The 16,504-nt window shown below is 44.6% G+C and overlaps 1 protein-coding gene across 2 annotated transcripts in view; it reads left to right on the top strand.

The window, feature by feature from the left end:
- The first annotated feature begins 316 nt into the window (after positions 1-316).
- Positions 317-16,504, top strand: part of Glrx3 (glutaredoxin 3) — a 36,290-nt gene continuing 20,102 nt past the window's right edge. For both annotated transcript variants that reach the window (XM_048338018.1, XM_048338017.1), the window contains exons 1-4: positions 317-455; positions 6,174-6,282; positions 13,316-13,390; positions 14,336-14,537. In XM_048338018.1, coding sequence (XP_048193975.1) covers positions 367-455; positions 6,174-6,282; positions 13,316-13,390; positions 14,336-14,537 — 475 coding nt within the window. In that variant the 5' untranslated portion in view covers positions 317-366. The remainder of the gene's footprint in view (positions 456-6,173; positions 6,283-13,315; positions 13,391-14,335; positions 14,538-16,504) is intronic.

Here is a 16,504-nt window from a genome sequence, read left to right as displayed (position 1 = left end):
CACACACACAGACACACACACACACACACACACACACACACACACACACACACACACACACACACACACACACACACACACACACACACACACACACACACACACACACACACACACACACACACACACACACACACACACACACACACACACACACACACACACACACACACCCCCTCGGTGGGTGAACTCTCTGCCAGCCCCCAGGCCCCGCGGGCGCCGCCCCGGGGCTCCCAGGGATCTGCAGACGCCGCCCGCGAGCAGGGGGCGGGCCTGGGGGCGGGGCCGCGGCGCGCCGACGCCCGACGCACGGCCCCGCCCCATCGAGCGGCCGGCGTTCGGCTGCTCGAGCCTGGCTGCGGCAGCATGGCGGCGCCGGCGGCTGAGGCGGCTTCGGCCCTGGTGGAGGTCGGCTCGGCCGGGCAGTTCGAGGAGCTGCTGGGCCTCAAAGCCAAGTAAGCCGGGCGGCGGGCCGCGGGGTGGGGCGGGGCGGGGCGGGCGGGGAGCGGGCCGGGAGTCCGGGCGGCGCGGCGGGCGGCCCGGCGGGCCAGGGCCTCGGCCACCGCCCCGGCGCCGCCTCGAGGGCCCGCAGTCGGCCGGGAGCGGCGGGTGGGACCCCGGAGCCGGCCCGCAGGCCCCGCCGCCCGAGCTCGTGGGCCTTCCCTGCCCCCCACCCCCGCCCCGTCGGCGCGGCTCCGGGGGGGGCCCGGACTCCGGCCTCGCCCTCGACCGGGCGACACCACCCGGCCCCGGGGCTCCCCGGGAGGCGGTCGGGGGATCCCGGCCGCCCCCGGCCGTCCGGGCCCCGCCAGCCCCGGGCCCCCGCCAGCCCCGGGTCACCGCCAGCCCCGGGCCCCCGCCAGCCCCGGGCCCCGCCAGCCCCGGGCCCCGCCAGCCCCGGGCCCCCGCCAGCCCCGGGCCCCCGCCAGCCCCGGGGCCCCGCCAGCCCCGGGCCCCCGCCAGCCCCGGGCCCCGCGCGGTCCCCGGGCGCCTCGCTCCGCCTCGTGCAGGCCCGCAGCCCGGGGGGCCCGGGTCCCAAGCCGGCCCCGCCCAGTGTGGCCCCGGGCAGCGGGGCGGGGGAGGGCGGGGAGCGGGTGCCTCCCCCCTCCCCACCTCCGGGTCCTCCCGGGCGCTGGGCGAGGGGCCGCCGCCTTCCCCGGCCGGCAGGCCGCGCCCTCGGCGGTGGCTGGGAGCCCGGGGAGAGGGGACGGAGCCGAGCGGCTGGAGGGGGCGCCCCGCTCGCTGCCGACCTGGGCTTAGCCCGGCTGGGTGGAGGCGCGGAAGCGTGGGGGCCGGAGCTGGCGCTCAGCACGCCCGAGCCCGAGTTCAGGTCTCAGCATTCAAACCAGAAAATGACCACTTCTTTGGGCATGTCGGGTTTACCTGGGAAATTGCTTAAAAACAAAACAAGACACTAGTGTGTGTGTGTCTGGGGCGCGGGGGGGGGGGGTTGATGGATGCTGCCTTGAGCTTCCTCCACCGCTAACCTGTGTCTTGAAGAGTTATAATTATTAATAATTATCAGAGATGCTTCATGAAATCATCAGGGCTTGTACGGATCCGCCCTTAGTGTTTGAACCTAGCACCCTCTGAGGAGACTTTTTTAGTTCAATGTTTCAAGTACTTATTTTCGTGCGTCACCGTTTTTGTTGTTTTGGCCCTAAGTCTTGGAACTCAGGGCCTTGGTGTGCTGCCCTTGACCTTTTTAGTTTTGCTCTACCGCGTGAGCAGCAAGCAGTTCCTTCTCCGGCTTTGTAGTGCTTAATTGGAGATAAGAGTCTCACAGGCTTTGCTGTCAGGCTTAGAGCCATGGCCCTCCGATGGGCACCAGCGACCGCCCGATCTGCCTTTCATCCTTACAGTTTTATGTTTTTGGACTTACACAGTTCCTTGATTCTTCCATTCTTCCTTCCCTCCATCCCTTGTCAGTACTTTCTTTTCTTTTCTTTTTTTTTTTTCTTTGTGAGGTACTGGGGCTTGAACTCAGGGCCTCTGGCTTTTGCTTGGCTTTTTTTTTTGGTCAAGGCTGACAACTCTACCATTTGAGCCCCTCCTCTGCTTTTGACTATTTGTTGGTTAGTTGGAGATGAGTCTCCTGGTACTTTTCTGCCTGGGCTAGATTCGAATTGCAATACTGAGTTCTCAGTCTGGTGTGTAGCTAAGATTATAAGCATGACCACTAGTGATGGCTCCTCCAGTAATAGGATTTGAAGTCTGCTTTGCTTCTCTTGCTTTCTTGGCTTGTGCTCTACCACTTGGGCCACTCCTCCAACTCGGCTTTTGCTGGTTGTTTTGGAGATAGAGTCTCATGGACTTTTCTGCCTAGGTGGCTTACAGCTGTAGTCCTCTGCTGGATCTCAGCCTCCTGAGTGGCTAGGATCACAGATGTGATTCACCTGTACTGTCTGGGGCTTGAACTCAGGGCCTGGACACTGTCCCTGGACTTCTTTTTATGCTCAAGGCTAGCATTCTACCACTTGAGCCACAGTACCACTTCTGGCTTTTTCTGCTTATGTGGTACTGAGGAATCGAGCACAGGGCTTATTGCATGCTAGGCAAGCAGTCTACCACTAAGCCACATTCCCAGCCATCCACCAGTATGTTGTGGTTCCTCCTGCCAGTAAGGTTTTTCTAAAGCTTGAGGCAGGATTTATTTCAAGGTAGCCTTGCAACAGTTTTTATGCTTGGTTTCTTTTTTTTCCACTTGAATTGTGGACATAGCGGTGACAGGTTCAGAGTTCCCCACCTACGATCTTTCGATCTCCCTTCTTCAAGCAATTTTGTTTAGGGTCATTTTTATAATAGACTTGCCTATTTTTAATTCTTAACACCTCCACTAAACATGGAGCCAAACTGTTATGTTAACCTCAAGAATAGTACACATCTGCGAAATAGTCATTGCCTTCTGCTCCAGACATGTTCTCACAATAAGAGCTCCCCCTTCCCTTTTAAAAGTCCATCTTGATGTGGCATATAGTAATACTAAGTCAGTGTAGCTGAGATTTTTCCTCATGTCTATGATCATTAATTATCAATCCTTCAGTTCTGGAACTAACTTTATTGTTAATGTCCTCATTGCTTTAAACTGACTGAGGTATTACAGCATTCCTTCTTACGTGTTCCAAACTGGATGATGTATTCCCAGTTGCAGAAGAACTTTCTTATGCGTGCGCCCCCCCCCCCCACCATTTAGTTCCTCTTCTTGGGCTTCTGTACTGTCCCAAATTTGTGGGCAATTGGATGATTATGTGTAATGTTCCTGGGCCTTCCTTACCCAAGGCTTTTGTGAACCTCTGTTTTCCTTCTTGCCATCCTCAGGTCTTGGAATCTTCTCTGGAGGCTATGTATTGCTGGAGGTGGGTGGAGAACCAGCACAGGGTTTGAGGGTCAGGCCGTCTGCTGGCTAGAATTCAGTTCCACAGCCCCAGACAACTGCAAGGAAGACTGAAAATGTACTCTAGTTAGATGCCAAGGGACAAAAGAGAGTATTGTTGGATAAAAAACACAGTCATTTGTCATGATCTGAGGCCTACCTACTCACTTTTCCTTAGAAGGTTCTGAGATCGGGATGCTAATTGTAACCCACTGACTGGGGTCCCAAACTATATGACCTTTCCTGCCCAGTGGGCTTCCTTTGGAGCCTTTGCATGCTCCCGGGTAGCTTTTTCCGATTGGTCAGTCCTGCCTGTGATCTTTGTTTCAAAGATCTCCCTCCCTCCCTCCCTCCCTCCCTCTCTCCTCCCTCCTCCCTCCCTGGGCTTGATCTGTGGGCTGGGGCTGAGCTTTTTTGCTCAAGGCTAGTGCTCTGCTGCTTTGAGCCATTGCTCCACTTCTGGTTTTCTGATAGTTGGAGATAAGAGTCCCAGTGACTTTCCTGCTGGGGCTGGCTTCAAACTTCCATCCTCAGTTCTCAGCCTCTTGGAATAGTTAGGATTATATTCGTGAGCCACCAGTTCCCAGCTTCAGCAGATGTTCTTTGTAAGTGAACAAAAACAGGACTTCAAGTAGTATTTGCCTACTCCTTACTTCCCTTTCCCACATTCTTGTTATGTATAGGCTTGTCCATTCTTTTTACTAGCTTCTCTTGATTTCATGGTGACATTTTCACAAGTTTCTAATGTATCCCAATCAATCTCACTGTTGCATCCCTAGTGCTACCCATTCTTAATTCCTTGATTGCTGCCATGGAGAGCACTGCCTCCTCTTTGCTCTATGTTCCTTCTCCTCTTCTGGGAAATCTTGTATCCTCAGTTGTCTCTCAGATCCTCAGCCAGCCTACCACCCTCCTAACTAAGCATAGCATATGATATCCTTGCGTTAGTCAATCCTGTTTTCCTCTGTACAGCACAAATCTCCTAAAGTAGTTTTCTAGCAGTCTAGTGCCTTACCTTCAGCTCAGTCTTCCTGCGCTGCAGTTTGCATGCTTCTGTTAGACCATTGACATCCAGGTCACTATTGTTAGTTATCCTTTTATGCTGCATTTAATAGTTCTCTTCTCCTGACTTTTGTGATTCTCTTTGACCTTCCTATCTGCACAGCTGCTCCCCCTATCTGCCTGACAATGTTGATGAGCCCCAGAGTGCTGACATCAGGTTTCTTCTGCCCCCTTTGCAGTGCTTTGCAGCTGTTCTTTGATCCACAGATCTGTAGATCAACATGGATGTCTTCCTTGAGCTCCACTCTCACTTAAGTGCACTGAACTTCCTTTCGGCTTGACAGCTTCTGTCTAGGGCTTCAGGCCAGCACCACCATAGCATTCAAGTCCTATCTGGGAGTCAGCCTTAGACTGCTTGCTGTCACCAAACCTTACCCCACCCCCACCTTCTTCTGCTTCACCTTTTCTCTTCTTATTTTCTTGGTTTTTATGGCTTGCCATTTCTTGACCATAGGTTTGTTGTCTCTTAGTTCTTTTCCCCAAGTAACATGTCTTTTCCTGGATTTTTTTAACAAAAGATTTTGGGGGATGCTTTGATTAAAACACTGTTTCAGTGTACGTGAGTTTTAAAGGGAGTGGATTGTATTGTGACATTTCCACACTTTTGCAATGTATTCTAATCAATCTTCCCATCTCCACTTTTCCCCCACTTCCCAAAATAATTTCAACAAAAGATTTCATTGTTCTCCCTCTCTTCTTCCCTCCCTCCCTTTTCCTCCCTTTTCCTCCCTTTCTTCCTTCCCCCACCTTCCTTTCCCTCCTTCCTTCCTTTCTTCCTTCCTTCCTTTCCTTCTTTCCTTATACTGGGGCTTCAATTGAAGGCCTAGGCACTGACCTTGAGCTTTTTGCTAAAGGCTGGTGCTTTCTGCTTCCAGTGTTTTGGTGATAACTGGAGATAAGAAGTTCTTGGACTTTACTGCCCAGTCTGGCATTGAACCATGATCCTTAGACCTCAGCTTCCTGAGTAGCCTAGCTTCATTGTTGTAATTTCAGTTTACTTTTAACCATATTCATCCTTGTTAGCCCAATCTTTTCCAAGGAAGGTTGCATATGAACTTAGAATTCCATAATACTGAGTGAATTTCAATTTGATATTAGGTAGATATTAGGTAGATTAGTCTCTTTTCTGGCAAAGTTTTGTATGAAGTTAGTTAAAGGTATATATGGATTCCTAAGAATTTAGTGAACAACTTATTAATCTATTTTTTCATGCTATAAATATTTAGAAAATCATCCTGTAGCATGATATAGCTTTGTAAAAAAGTAGTTCCAGTTTCTCCTTGTTTTCTGCTGGGTGGGCTCTCACTGCTATGTCCCTTTGTCACCGTGCCATATTTAAAAGGTAATGTTGACATTATTAGTAATGTGTCTACAACCATTTGTCACAAGCATAGAAATGTTCTAGCATAGAAATGTAGTTTCTTCTAGCATAGGAATGTAGTTTTCACTGTACTCGGGGCCTGAAAATATTGTTGATTTATATGTCTCTCAGTTGAGATTGATGGATATTTAGAAGCACTTTACATAGATTAAATCTTGACTCAAGAAACAGCACTACTTTGAAAATTTATCCCAAAGGTTCAACACCTTGTGTAGTGTTCTTGTGCTTATTAATACAGTAGCATTTTAGTAGTACAAAACTGTTTTGGCACTTCTTTTAAAGGTTTTGTTTGTAGTAGACTTTACATCTGAATTTTTTAACAAAATTTTTAAAAGGTAGCATTTTATCCGTTGACAGGTCCCTCCTCGTGGTCCACTTCTGGGCACCATGGGCTCCACAGTGTGTGCAGATGAATGACGTCATGGCCGAGTTAGCTAAAGAACACTCTCAAGTTTCCTTTGTGAAGGTATTTTCCATGTTATATCTTTATGAATTCTGATTTATGAGTTAGATGACATTTTACTAAGGGGTGTTACACAATTGTACATATTTATAATTGGTGTTGAGATCTGTTACTTTTGCAGCGGATTATTCTTGAGACTTATATTTCTCAAGCATAAAAATCACATGTATTTTTGGATGGGAAATACCGGAATGGGCAAAGAACCCAAATATTTGAGGGCCAAAGCAGACTAGATAATTTGCTGTGGATAATTGTGGCTTTATGGTAGTTGAACTATTGAGAAGACTTTTATCATTGAAAGGCACCATGAGGTGTGGCAAGTGATTGCAGAGGGTATCTAGAGGCTACCAGGGACCAGGACAAATGGAGGAAGTTGCTCTCTTAGTTAGGTAAATGCAGACCTGTGGGAGAAATGGATAGTTTCTGTTTTGAATCCAGAAAAAAGGGAAGCCCTGTGATCTCCTACTTTTTATTTTTCCTTTGGTTTTGGGGATTGATTGAAATGAGGGCCTGAGGCAGACCACAGAGCATTCCCTCAGCCCTTCCTTTGTTTACTTCCTACACTCCTGGCTGGCAACTCTGTCATGGATGGGACATCGTTTTAGCACATTCAGTGTCATCATTCAGCACATAATACTGGTTTAGGCAATAAGACTAAAGTATGAGTTGAGAGTGGTAAGTTACTGGAAAGGGAGGCATAAGCTGTATTCAAAAGTCAGAATTGTTAGGATTTAGAACAAAGAAAAAGCCTTTCTAAAATTAAAATTTATTTTAGTTTTATTTCAAACAAGATTTCTATGCTGTTTAGGTTGGCCTTGAACTCTCCTCTTGCCTCAGCCTCCTGAGTCTTGTTTTATAGGCATGTGCTACCAAGTCTGGCTTAAAACTAGTTTTTTTTTTTTTTTTTTTTTGCCAGTCCTGGGCCTTGGACTCAGGGCCTGAGCACTGTCCTTGGCTTCTTCCCGCTCAAGGCTAGCACTCTGCCACTTGAGCCACAGCACCGCTTCTGGCCGTTTTCTGTATATGTGGTGCTGGGGAATCGAACCTAGGGCCTCATGTATCCGAGGCAGGCACTCTTGCCGCTAGGCTATATCCCCAGCCCTAAAACTAGTTTTTAAAACTAGAATTTTTGGGGCTGGGAATATGGCCTAGTGGCAAGAGTGCTTGCCTTCTGTACATGAAGCCCTGGGTTCGATTCCTCAGCACCACATATATAGAAAAGGCCAGAGGTGGCACTGTGGCTCAAGTGGCAGAGTGCTAGCCTTGAGCAAAAAGAAGCCAAGGACAGTGCTCAGGCCCTGAGTCCAAGCCCCAGGACTGGCCAAAAAACAACTAGATTTTGTGAGTTCATTGTGCATGTCTATGGGACATGTATGGATAAAAATACAATATAGTTGTTTCTTGTTACATAAAGGGAAAGCAATTTCAACACAGGTTAATTCATTGTATAGTCTGGGTGATAAAATTTTCTGGCTGCTTTCTGAGACTGGGATTTGTCCTCTGCACCTGACACTTTGTGCCCATTGACTGGTGCTCTACAAACGGAAGCATGCCTCCAACCCCAAAGCTCTTATGCAGATGCTTGCTCTGAATCGGCGGTGGTCTCCAGCATTCATTGAGAAGGCCCATTCCACTCCATTCTGTCAACCCTGTGGCCTCCTCTCAAGTAACTGCATGTGTTAAGTTTTTTATTTGTTTTGTTTTTTGTTGCCAGTCCTGGGGCGTGGACTCAGGGCCTGAGCACTGTCCCTGGCTTCTTTTTGCTCAAGGCTAGCACTTTGCCACTTGAGCCACAGCGCCACTTCTGGCCGTTTTCTATATATGTGGTGTTGGGGAATCGAACCCAGGGCTTCATCTATACGAGTCAAGCACTCTTGCCACTAGGCCATATTCCCAGCCCCCTGCATGTATTAATTTTGTATGAAGCCTTCAGTGCTTCTTTATGCAGATAGAGCAAATAGGAATATAATAGTTAGCTTTTTAAAATTTAAGGACTTACTTAAAATTCCAGTAGCCCTGAAATGTCCAATATAAATAATAGAAGGGGACATTAAAACTGCATGTTTGGTCAGTGATAAAAGATAATGATTACAAGTGAAATGAATGATTAAACATTTCAATCATAAGATTAATCAAGATGATGGTAATTGTTCGAAGTCGGCTTGGTGTATGTGTAAGGTTACTGGCTTAGGTGACACACTGTTCTCAGCTGCCACCTGAATGACTTATTTAAAGTGACTGTAGAATTACCTCTCACATTGCTACCAGTGTTGGCAGGGAAATTTAAAATGTGTTCAGGTGCTTAAGTGTCTCAGTGAGCCAAGGGTTGTAGCCCAGTGCTATCGGATTGTCAGGGCTAGTGGAGCCTGATTGCACCTGCTGTTCAGCGTGGTTCCTCTTCCAGGCACTCTCCGTCTCCAGCACTTACTCTGTGGCTTACAGTGGACATGTGTGATCAAAGCAGAGGTAATATGCATGGGGTTTGTCAGTTAGGTAATTAAAAGCACTTGCTGAACTGTAGTGAGCAGAGAAGTGAGTGAGAAGAAAGCTGTCCTGTCTCAGTAAGACTTATTCACCTCATTTTGAAATAGCTTTCCTTTGCGTAGAAGACTTCTAGAAATTTCTCGAGTCTGGCTAATCTTTCACCCTTTTTTCTCTCATCTCCTTGCTTCTTCCTCTTTCTCCCTCTTTTGTTCTTTCTTCTTCCTCCTTTCTCCATCCTCTTTTTTCCTTTTCTCCTTTATCCTCTTTTCTTCCTTCTTCCTCCTCTTCCTTTCTTCCCTCTTCGTTTCTCCCTCCCTTTCCTTCCTCCTTTCTTCTCCTTCATCACCTTTCTTTTTCTTCTTTCATCTCCCTCCTTCCTATTCTCTCCTTCTCCCTCTTTCTCCCCATCTCCTTTTTCTTTCTTCTTCTTCCTTCCCTGTTCCTCCTTTTCCCATTCTTTTCCCCCTTCTTTTTCTCCTTCCCTTCCTTTCTCTCTTCCTTTTATTTTCAGTCTCTTCCTCTTCCTTCCTCCCTTCCTCTCTTCTTTCTTGTGTTGCTATGTTGCCCAGGCTGGTATTGGAGTCCTGGGGTCCAGCAATCATCCTCTTCTCAAGTATTTTCCTGAGTATCTGGGACTGCACTTGTGTACTATTGTACTCAGCTTTCCCTATCTGTCTTTTAATTTGATCCCCCCCCCCTTTTTTTTCTTTTAATGGTGCAATACTTTTGGCACTTTTGACTTGTGAAGTAAAAGGACTAATCCATTTTTTGTGACCATTTAGTGCATTTCAGTACAAAAATTCTTGATCATACTTACTAGCTAGCTGGTTGGTGAGTTTTTTTTTTTTACTGTTTCATGTAGTGCTAAACCATGTGTGGTAGCTCCTATACTTGTCTTAGTTTACTGTAATTTAAAATAAAAGATGAAGGGTATAGAGGAGTTAAATACCCTTTTTTGCTTAATAAAAACAGAAATCTGTTGTTTGATTTATTCTTCTGAAATAGTCTTAAAGATGCAGTTCACATTGCTTAATTTCTAACTTGCTGTACAATCACTCTGTGTGAAACGGTTTGATGACAGCTGTTACTGTGAAGGTTAAATGAGTCAGCAGTCCATGAACTCTGGGAATAGTATCTGGCGTGGAGTAAATTGCAGCTGAGAGTCATTTCTTTTATGCCAGTCTTTGGTGACCCTGTAGAAATGAAGTAGGAGAGTCCTCATGTCTGAGTTTACTTCATGTCTCCCTTGCCTCTCAACTCTTCATCACAGACACATGGCATATATTCTTGGATAGGAAGCAAATGTTTTTCACCAAAGGCATTATCTGGATTCCCATCATGTTTGGTGGTTCTAAAGGCATGTGTAAATCCAGTTCTTAAAATGTGATCTTTTGCCAGGCACTGGTGGGTTATGCCTATAATCCCAGCTACTCAGGAGGCCGAGATCTGAGGATCACAGTTTGAAGCCTGCTAGGGCAGAAAAGTCCTTGTGTGAGACTTACCTCCAGTAAATCACTCAAAAACCTGAAATGACACTGTGGCTAAAGTGGTGGTAGAGTGCCAGCCTTTAGCACAAAGAGGCTCAGGGACAGTGCCCAGGCTTTGAATTTAAGCTCCACAACCAACAATAACAAAAAAAGTGATCTTGGGGCTGGGAATATGGCCTAGTGGCAAGAGTGCTTGACTCGTATACATAAGGCCCTGGGTTCAATTACCCAGCAACACATATATAGAAAATGGCCAGAAGTGGTGCTGTGGCTCAAGTGGCAGAGTGCTAGCCTTGAGCAAAAAGAAGCCAAGGACAGTGCTCAGGCCCTGAGTCCAAGGCCCAGGACTGGCCACAACAACAACAAAAAAGTGATCTTTCAAATTGTAGCAGTAGTGGTAAAAGTTAACTGATACAGTGGAAAAAAGTACAGATTTGTAATCAGATGAACTTAGTTTCTCAGCTCTGTCATATGCTGGATACCTGTTAACCAGGTCACCTTGTGTGACAGTGTTCACCAGAGAGACGGCCATTGGGACATATATGGAGACACAAATAGATGAGAAGGGATTTAGTGGGGAGTTGCCTCGCCTGATTCTGGAGGCTGCGACACTCCTCCCTCCATGCTCTGCAAGCTGGAGGGTACAGGAAAACAGGTGGTGGAGTGCAGACCAAGCCCCATAGGCCTGAGAACCATATTGCGAGTAGTGTAGCCTTCAGTCTTAACCGAAAGCCTCAGAACTGGAGGGAGGAGGAGGGAGTATGGCATGGGGAAGGGGCGCTGGTACAGGTTACTAGACTGGGAAGGTCAGACAGGTGGGAGTTCTGATTCCCAGGGCAGCTTTAGGAATAGGGTTGAGTTTGCCTTTCTTTTCTGCCTTTTTGCTGTGTTTGGGCCTCAACCTATTGGGTGGCATTTACCCATGTTTGTGAGGATGGCTGGATCCACCTTATTCAGTCCCACAAATAATGTTTTATTAGTTACCTGGATGTCAGTTAAGTTGAAGCCTACAATTAACTGCACCTTTCTCTTCCCTACCTGTAGATGACAATATGCTAGGTATCTTTAGTAGACCATTCGTGAAAGATAACTATTAGTGATTATCTGTGAGCTCTTTTGGATACAAATTGTTTAAAATGGTTTTGAAAATTTTAATTGATAAAACTGTTGCTTCACATTATATATTTTGGAAAATGGATTCACTATAAAATTCATTTGCACAGAATTTTAGTGCTGAATTTTTTTTTTCCTTTTTTGAGTTCTTGTTGGGGATTAAGTTTTCTACTGAGCCACATACCCAGCTCTGCTAAGATTTTAGGGCTTCAGATGTTCTATTGTTGCATTGAAGAGTAGAACTCCTGTCCCTTTTACTGGAGGGCATGTTACCATTACCTTAGTCTTGCAAAGGTCTCATAATCTGGGCAGTGATTTGAGAGGAAACACCTGTGGTGACCCCTTCACTTAAGCAGGATTGTAAGGGTTGTCTGCTTTTGAGAAGAGTAGCCAGTAAGGGACACTACTGGAAGAACTATGAGATGAGATCAGACTTTAAAGTGTATACAAATTAAAATGTGTACAAATCTATGAGGGTGCTGCCTGTTTTGTTAGGATTTCAGATTATGTTTCCTTGTTTTTGTTTAGTATCGTCTGTTTTACTGGATTCTGGAAGAATCTAGCATGTGAGGGTTTTACTCTGATTAGCACAATCCCAGCATGTCGTGGGCACTCAGATGATAATGACATTGTGAGTGTTGCCTCAGCTTGTTTTTGTGATCATCAGTACTCTTGGGTATGGAACTGTGTATGTTAAAGAAAATAAATATTTTTAAGAGTCTGGTTCTAAGTAGCTGTCCTTTTAGTCTTTTCCCAAATTTTTGGACAGTTGATGTGAATTTAAGGTTTTAAAAACAACTAAAAATACTGTTGCACAGGGCATTTTTAAAGGAAAAAAAATGAGATAGTAAAGAGCATTACCTAAGAGTGTATAAAATGGAAGCTATAGCCAAAGACAAATGACTGTCTACCGCTGAATCATCAGGCTTCATTCCAGTAGATATAACCAGACTGGGTAAAGCTGTAGATAAGAATTATATTTCAAGCCCAGTGGAAATCTTTTACTCTTGGAGAAATTCAGTGTATATATTTTAAACACTTATAACAATATAATTTATCAATAAATTTTATTTCCTATAGGTATAATGTGAATACAGATTTTTATTGGTTTCAAAAGTTTTTATTAAATTGACAGTCCCATGAGAGAAAAATATAATATATCTTGGTTTTTCTCAAAGTATATTGTTTATAAAGACCTACATAAATAGCTTATAGTAATTGTGTTCTCATTATTTAGAAATTGTGTTTCTAAATGTTTCCAACCCATGTGTCAGATATCACATTGCACCTCATCAAGGGGCTTCAAGGAAATGATTGCCAGACAGAATGCAGTCTTCTTACTTAAAACTAATTTACATATTTGAGTATACCTGAAATCAAGTAACAGCAAGATAGTTGGCTCAGTGTCCAGCAGCCTTTCAGGAGTTAAAAGTAAAATTTATCAGACATCAATAGTTTATTGAAGAAATACTCCTTTTTGCTTCATAATTTGCAGAAGGCTGCAACTGTCAGTCATGATGTACTGCCTCTTGAAATTAGTCAATAGAGCAAACAGCAGGAATTGCTGTGGGCAGAAAATAAGCACTGTAATCATGACATAACTGGGGTCAGTGATTTATGGATTTCAATATAGTAGTAGCTGCATATGATTGAAAATTTACTAGGTCACTAGTGCACCAAAAATTTTATTCACAGCCTCCAGGCATCTTTTGAAATGTGCAACAAAATAAAAACCTCTGAACCTGTTTTGACACTGCAGACTCCGTGGATGACATGCCAGCCCAGTGAGTCTCATTTAAATGTAAATGTGTCATACATAAACTTTTGTACCATACTCTTTAAAAAAAAAAGCCAGCTACTTGAAAGGGATAATGCATGTGAAATGGATTTACATACCCAAGTAGTAAATAATGACCTTGTAATAATCAAGCTTGAATTCTTCTATTTTAAAGTTGGAAGCTGAAGCTGTTCCTGAAGTTTCCGAAAAATATGAAATTTGTTCGGTTCCTACCTTTCTATTTTTCAAGGTAAGGATTAAGGCGGTATAAGAGACCGTCCTTCTCTGGTGGGCTGTGGGATGATCTGTTCTGATTCCTCTCCCTTCTGTTAATTCTTGATCATGAGACATGAGGTTGCTCTTGGCCTTTTTCCTGATAGTCTCATGTTTTGCACTGATGCCGAGAACCCCTTTGATTGCTTGCGGGGGACAGTGGAGGACCAAGAGAAGACTAGAGCTCCTTGGCCAAAATCCAGGTCTCTGGCTGTAGATCCTGGTGCTTCCCGAGTTGGATGAGAAGTTGGCTCTTTAGGGCATGTGCCTGTTTGCTTTGAAACATCTGGCTGGTTCTGGTTTGATTAATGATTTTTAGGAAGTGGGTACAACTCGGTGCTTCAGGGCACCCATGGGTATTACCATAGTTCTCCAAATACCTCATTTATTCCCAGTAATAGAGGCATCCCAGCTGGTTGCACAGGGGAAATCCTTCTGGTTTTAGGTTAGGCTCTCATCTGGTTTTACTTGGAGATTTCTGTGTGATTTTCCTAATATGTTTTCATGAGAAGAAGAGAAAATTGTGTGTTTTTAAAATGAGATGCAGTGCACGCAGTTGGTAATCAGATTTTTTTGTTTTGTTTTTTTGGCCAGTCCTGGGGCATGGACTCAGGGCCTGAGCACTGTCCCTGGCTTCTTTTTGCTCAAGGCTAGCACTCTACCTCTTGAGCCACAGCGCCACTTCCGGCTTTTTTCTACATATGTGGTGCTGAGGAATCAAACCCAGGGCTTTATGTATACGAGACGAGCACTTTACCACTAGTCCATATTCCTAGCCCCGGTAATCAAATTTTTAATTTCTTCAATAACCGTGTTGACTTCGTTAAAATTGGCTAGAACTATCTACTTGTTATCATTTTAGAGTTTGAAATAAATGATTAAGGAATACCACAAGTATTCTAAATGACATTTTAAACTTCAGAATTCTCAGAAGATCGACCAATTAGATGGTGCACATGCCCCAGAGTTGACCAAAAAAGTTCAGCGTCATGCATCTAGCAGTTCCTTTCCAACCAGTGCTAATGAGCACCTTAAAGAAGACCTTAGCCTTCGCCTGAAGAAGCTAACTCATGCTGCCCCCTGCATGCTGTTCATGAAAGGAACTCCTCAGGAACCACGCTGCGGTAAGAAGCTGCTTATGAGATGATGTAAACATTGGAGGGTGCACTAGAAATGCATCGTCCTTTCCATACATCTTATGCTGTGTTCGCATACCTGTACAGAGTCAGTATAATTTCCTGGTCCTCCTACAAGGAAGTGATTAAGAATTAGTTTGCATTGTACATTCAGATAAGGATGGACCCAAGAGGGCCCTTAGAAATCACCTAATTCAGGATCTTTGTTTTATACATGAGTTGACTTGCCCAAGGTTATCTGATAGCAGTGGTGGGATTCAGTTTCAGCTACTCTATCTCTGTTAATGGGCCTTTTACAAACTGTGTAGTTTTGCTCTTAATTAACAGTTATCTTTTCACTTTTGGCACCTTCCTTTTCTCCACCATGTTTGGATCCAATAATTTAAAAATTTGCAGAATTTTCATTGTGTTCTTGTGACCATCTGGTAGTTTTGCCTTCCCTGTTAATGTATAATGCTTGCATTATGCACCCAGTGCTGTCATTTCCGTTTGATAGCTGCTAGTAATTTAAAAATCCTAATTCTTGGCTTATAGTCATGCTTATTTTCTGTACACATAGATGCTTGTAATTTTGTCCTTAAGTAAGTTTTAGAGTTATTTGACCCCTCTGGTATTATGTTTATGTTGTTTTCTTTTTTACTGTGCTTACCACAGCAGTATTATGCTGCATAATTGAACACTTAATGCCTTTTGATGATTCTGTTGAGACTGTAAGAATATTTGTTTCAACTGCATGGGAGGGAATTTATTAAGGTAGGTGGTAATAAAATTGGGTATGCTGTTGATATGATTACTACTTGTCCAGGGTGACTTTATAAAAATAGCCAGGCTCCCTATATACGTTTAATTCTAAGTTCTTTCCTATGTGTTTATCAAATGGCACATTAAGTTCTGAACCAGTCTACTTTGAAAAACAAAATTTCATGATCAATTTTGTTGTAAAAGAAAAGAAGTTATTCCTTTATTTCCTAGTTTTGACTGAACAGTTCCTTGGTCATAATCTTCCATGTCAGACAATGCTCACTGTTTAGGTATTGCAAAGCTGCTAGAGTACCTAAAGGAAGCAGTAGACAATACCTATGTGGCATTGTTTGTTACTTTATTTTATTTTTATTTTTGCCCATCCTGGGGCTTGAACTCCGGGCCTGGGCATGTATGTCCCTGAGTTTCTTTTACTCAAGGTTAGTGCTCTACCTCTTGAGCCACAGCTCCACTTTAGGCTTTTTCTGTTTATGTGGTACTGAGAAATTGAACCTAGGGCTTCATGCATGCAAGTACTCTACCGCTAAGCCACATTCCCAGCTCCGTCTTTATTTTTAATGGAGGCTGCAGATGTTTCATGTTTACTTCTATCAAACATGAAAATTCGTTCTGGTACTTTGTGTGATAGTCTACTAGGAGGACTCACCCTGCCTCGTGGATTTTATTCAGTGCCTTTCATTCCAGTGAAATGGAATAGTAATATGTGGTAAGCCTGCATGACAGGTTGTGCAGGGCGAAGACAGCCCGACAGTCCTCTCTTCTTATTGTCCAACAGTAACATTCTTTAGCCTTTTCTAATAACCTAGTGGAGTTGGCAGGCAACAAGATTGAAGCCTGGAGAAATTCCACTTAGGTAGCACCCTGTCAGTGTCAGTTCAGCCCTACTAGTCTGGTCCAACCTCTCTACTCAGTAATGGGGTTCAACTCGGGTACTTCCGTGTGTGAATCTAGTTCCTTCTGGGGGTGCTAGGTGGACCTAGTCTTGGAGAGCCTTTTCAGTGTAGATGTTATAGGATCACACAAATAAGTTAATAATAAGCTTAAGACTAGTTAGTTACTTTCCTTTAAAAACTGAATTCATAAATTTTTTTTGGCAGTACTAGGGATTGAACCAGGCCTCAGTTGTGAAAGGCAAGTGCGCTTTTACTTGAGCCATGACCTTAGTCCTAGGATGTATTTTTTCTTACTTTATT

Source organism: Perognathus longimembris, chromosome 2 (genome assembly GCF_023159225.1).
Source record: "Perognathus longimembris pacificus isolate PPM17 chromosome 2, ASM2315922v1, whole genome shotgun sequence".
Classification (NCBI taxonomy): domain Eukaryota; kingdom Metazoa; phylum Chordata; class Mammalia; order Rodentia; family Heteromyidae; genus Perognathus; species Perognathus longimembris.
This window is presented reverse-complemented; position numbering and strand designations above follow the sequence as displayed.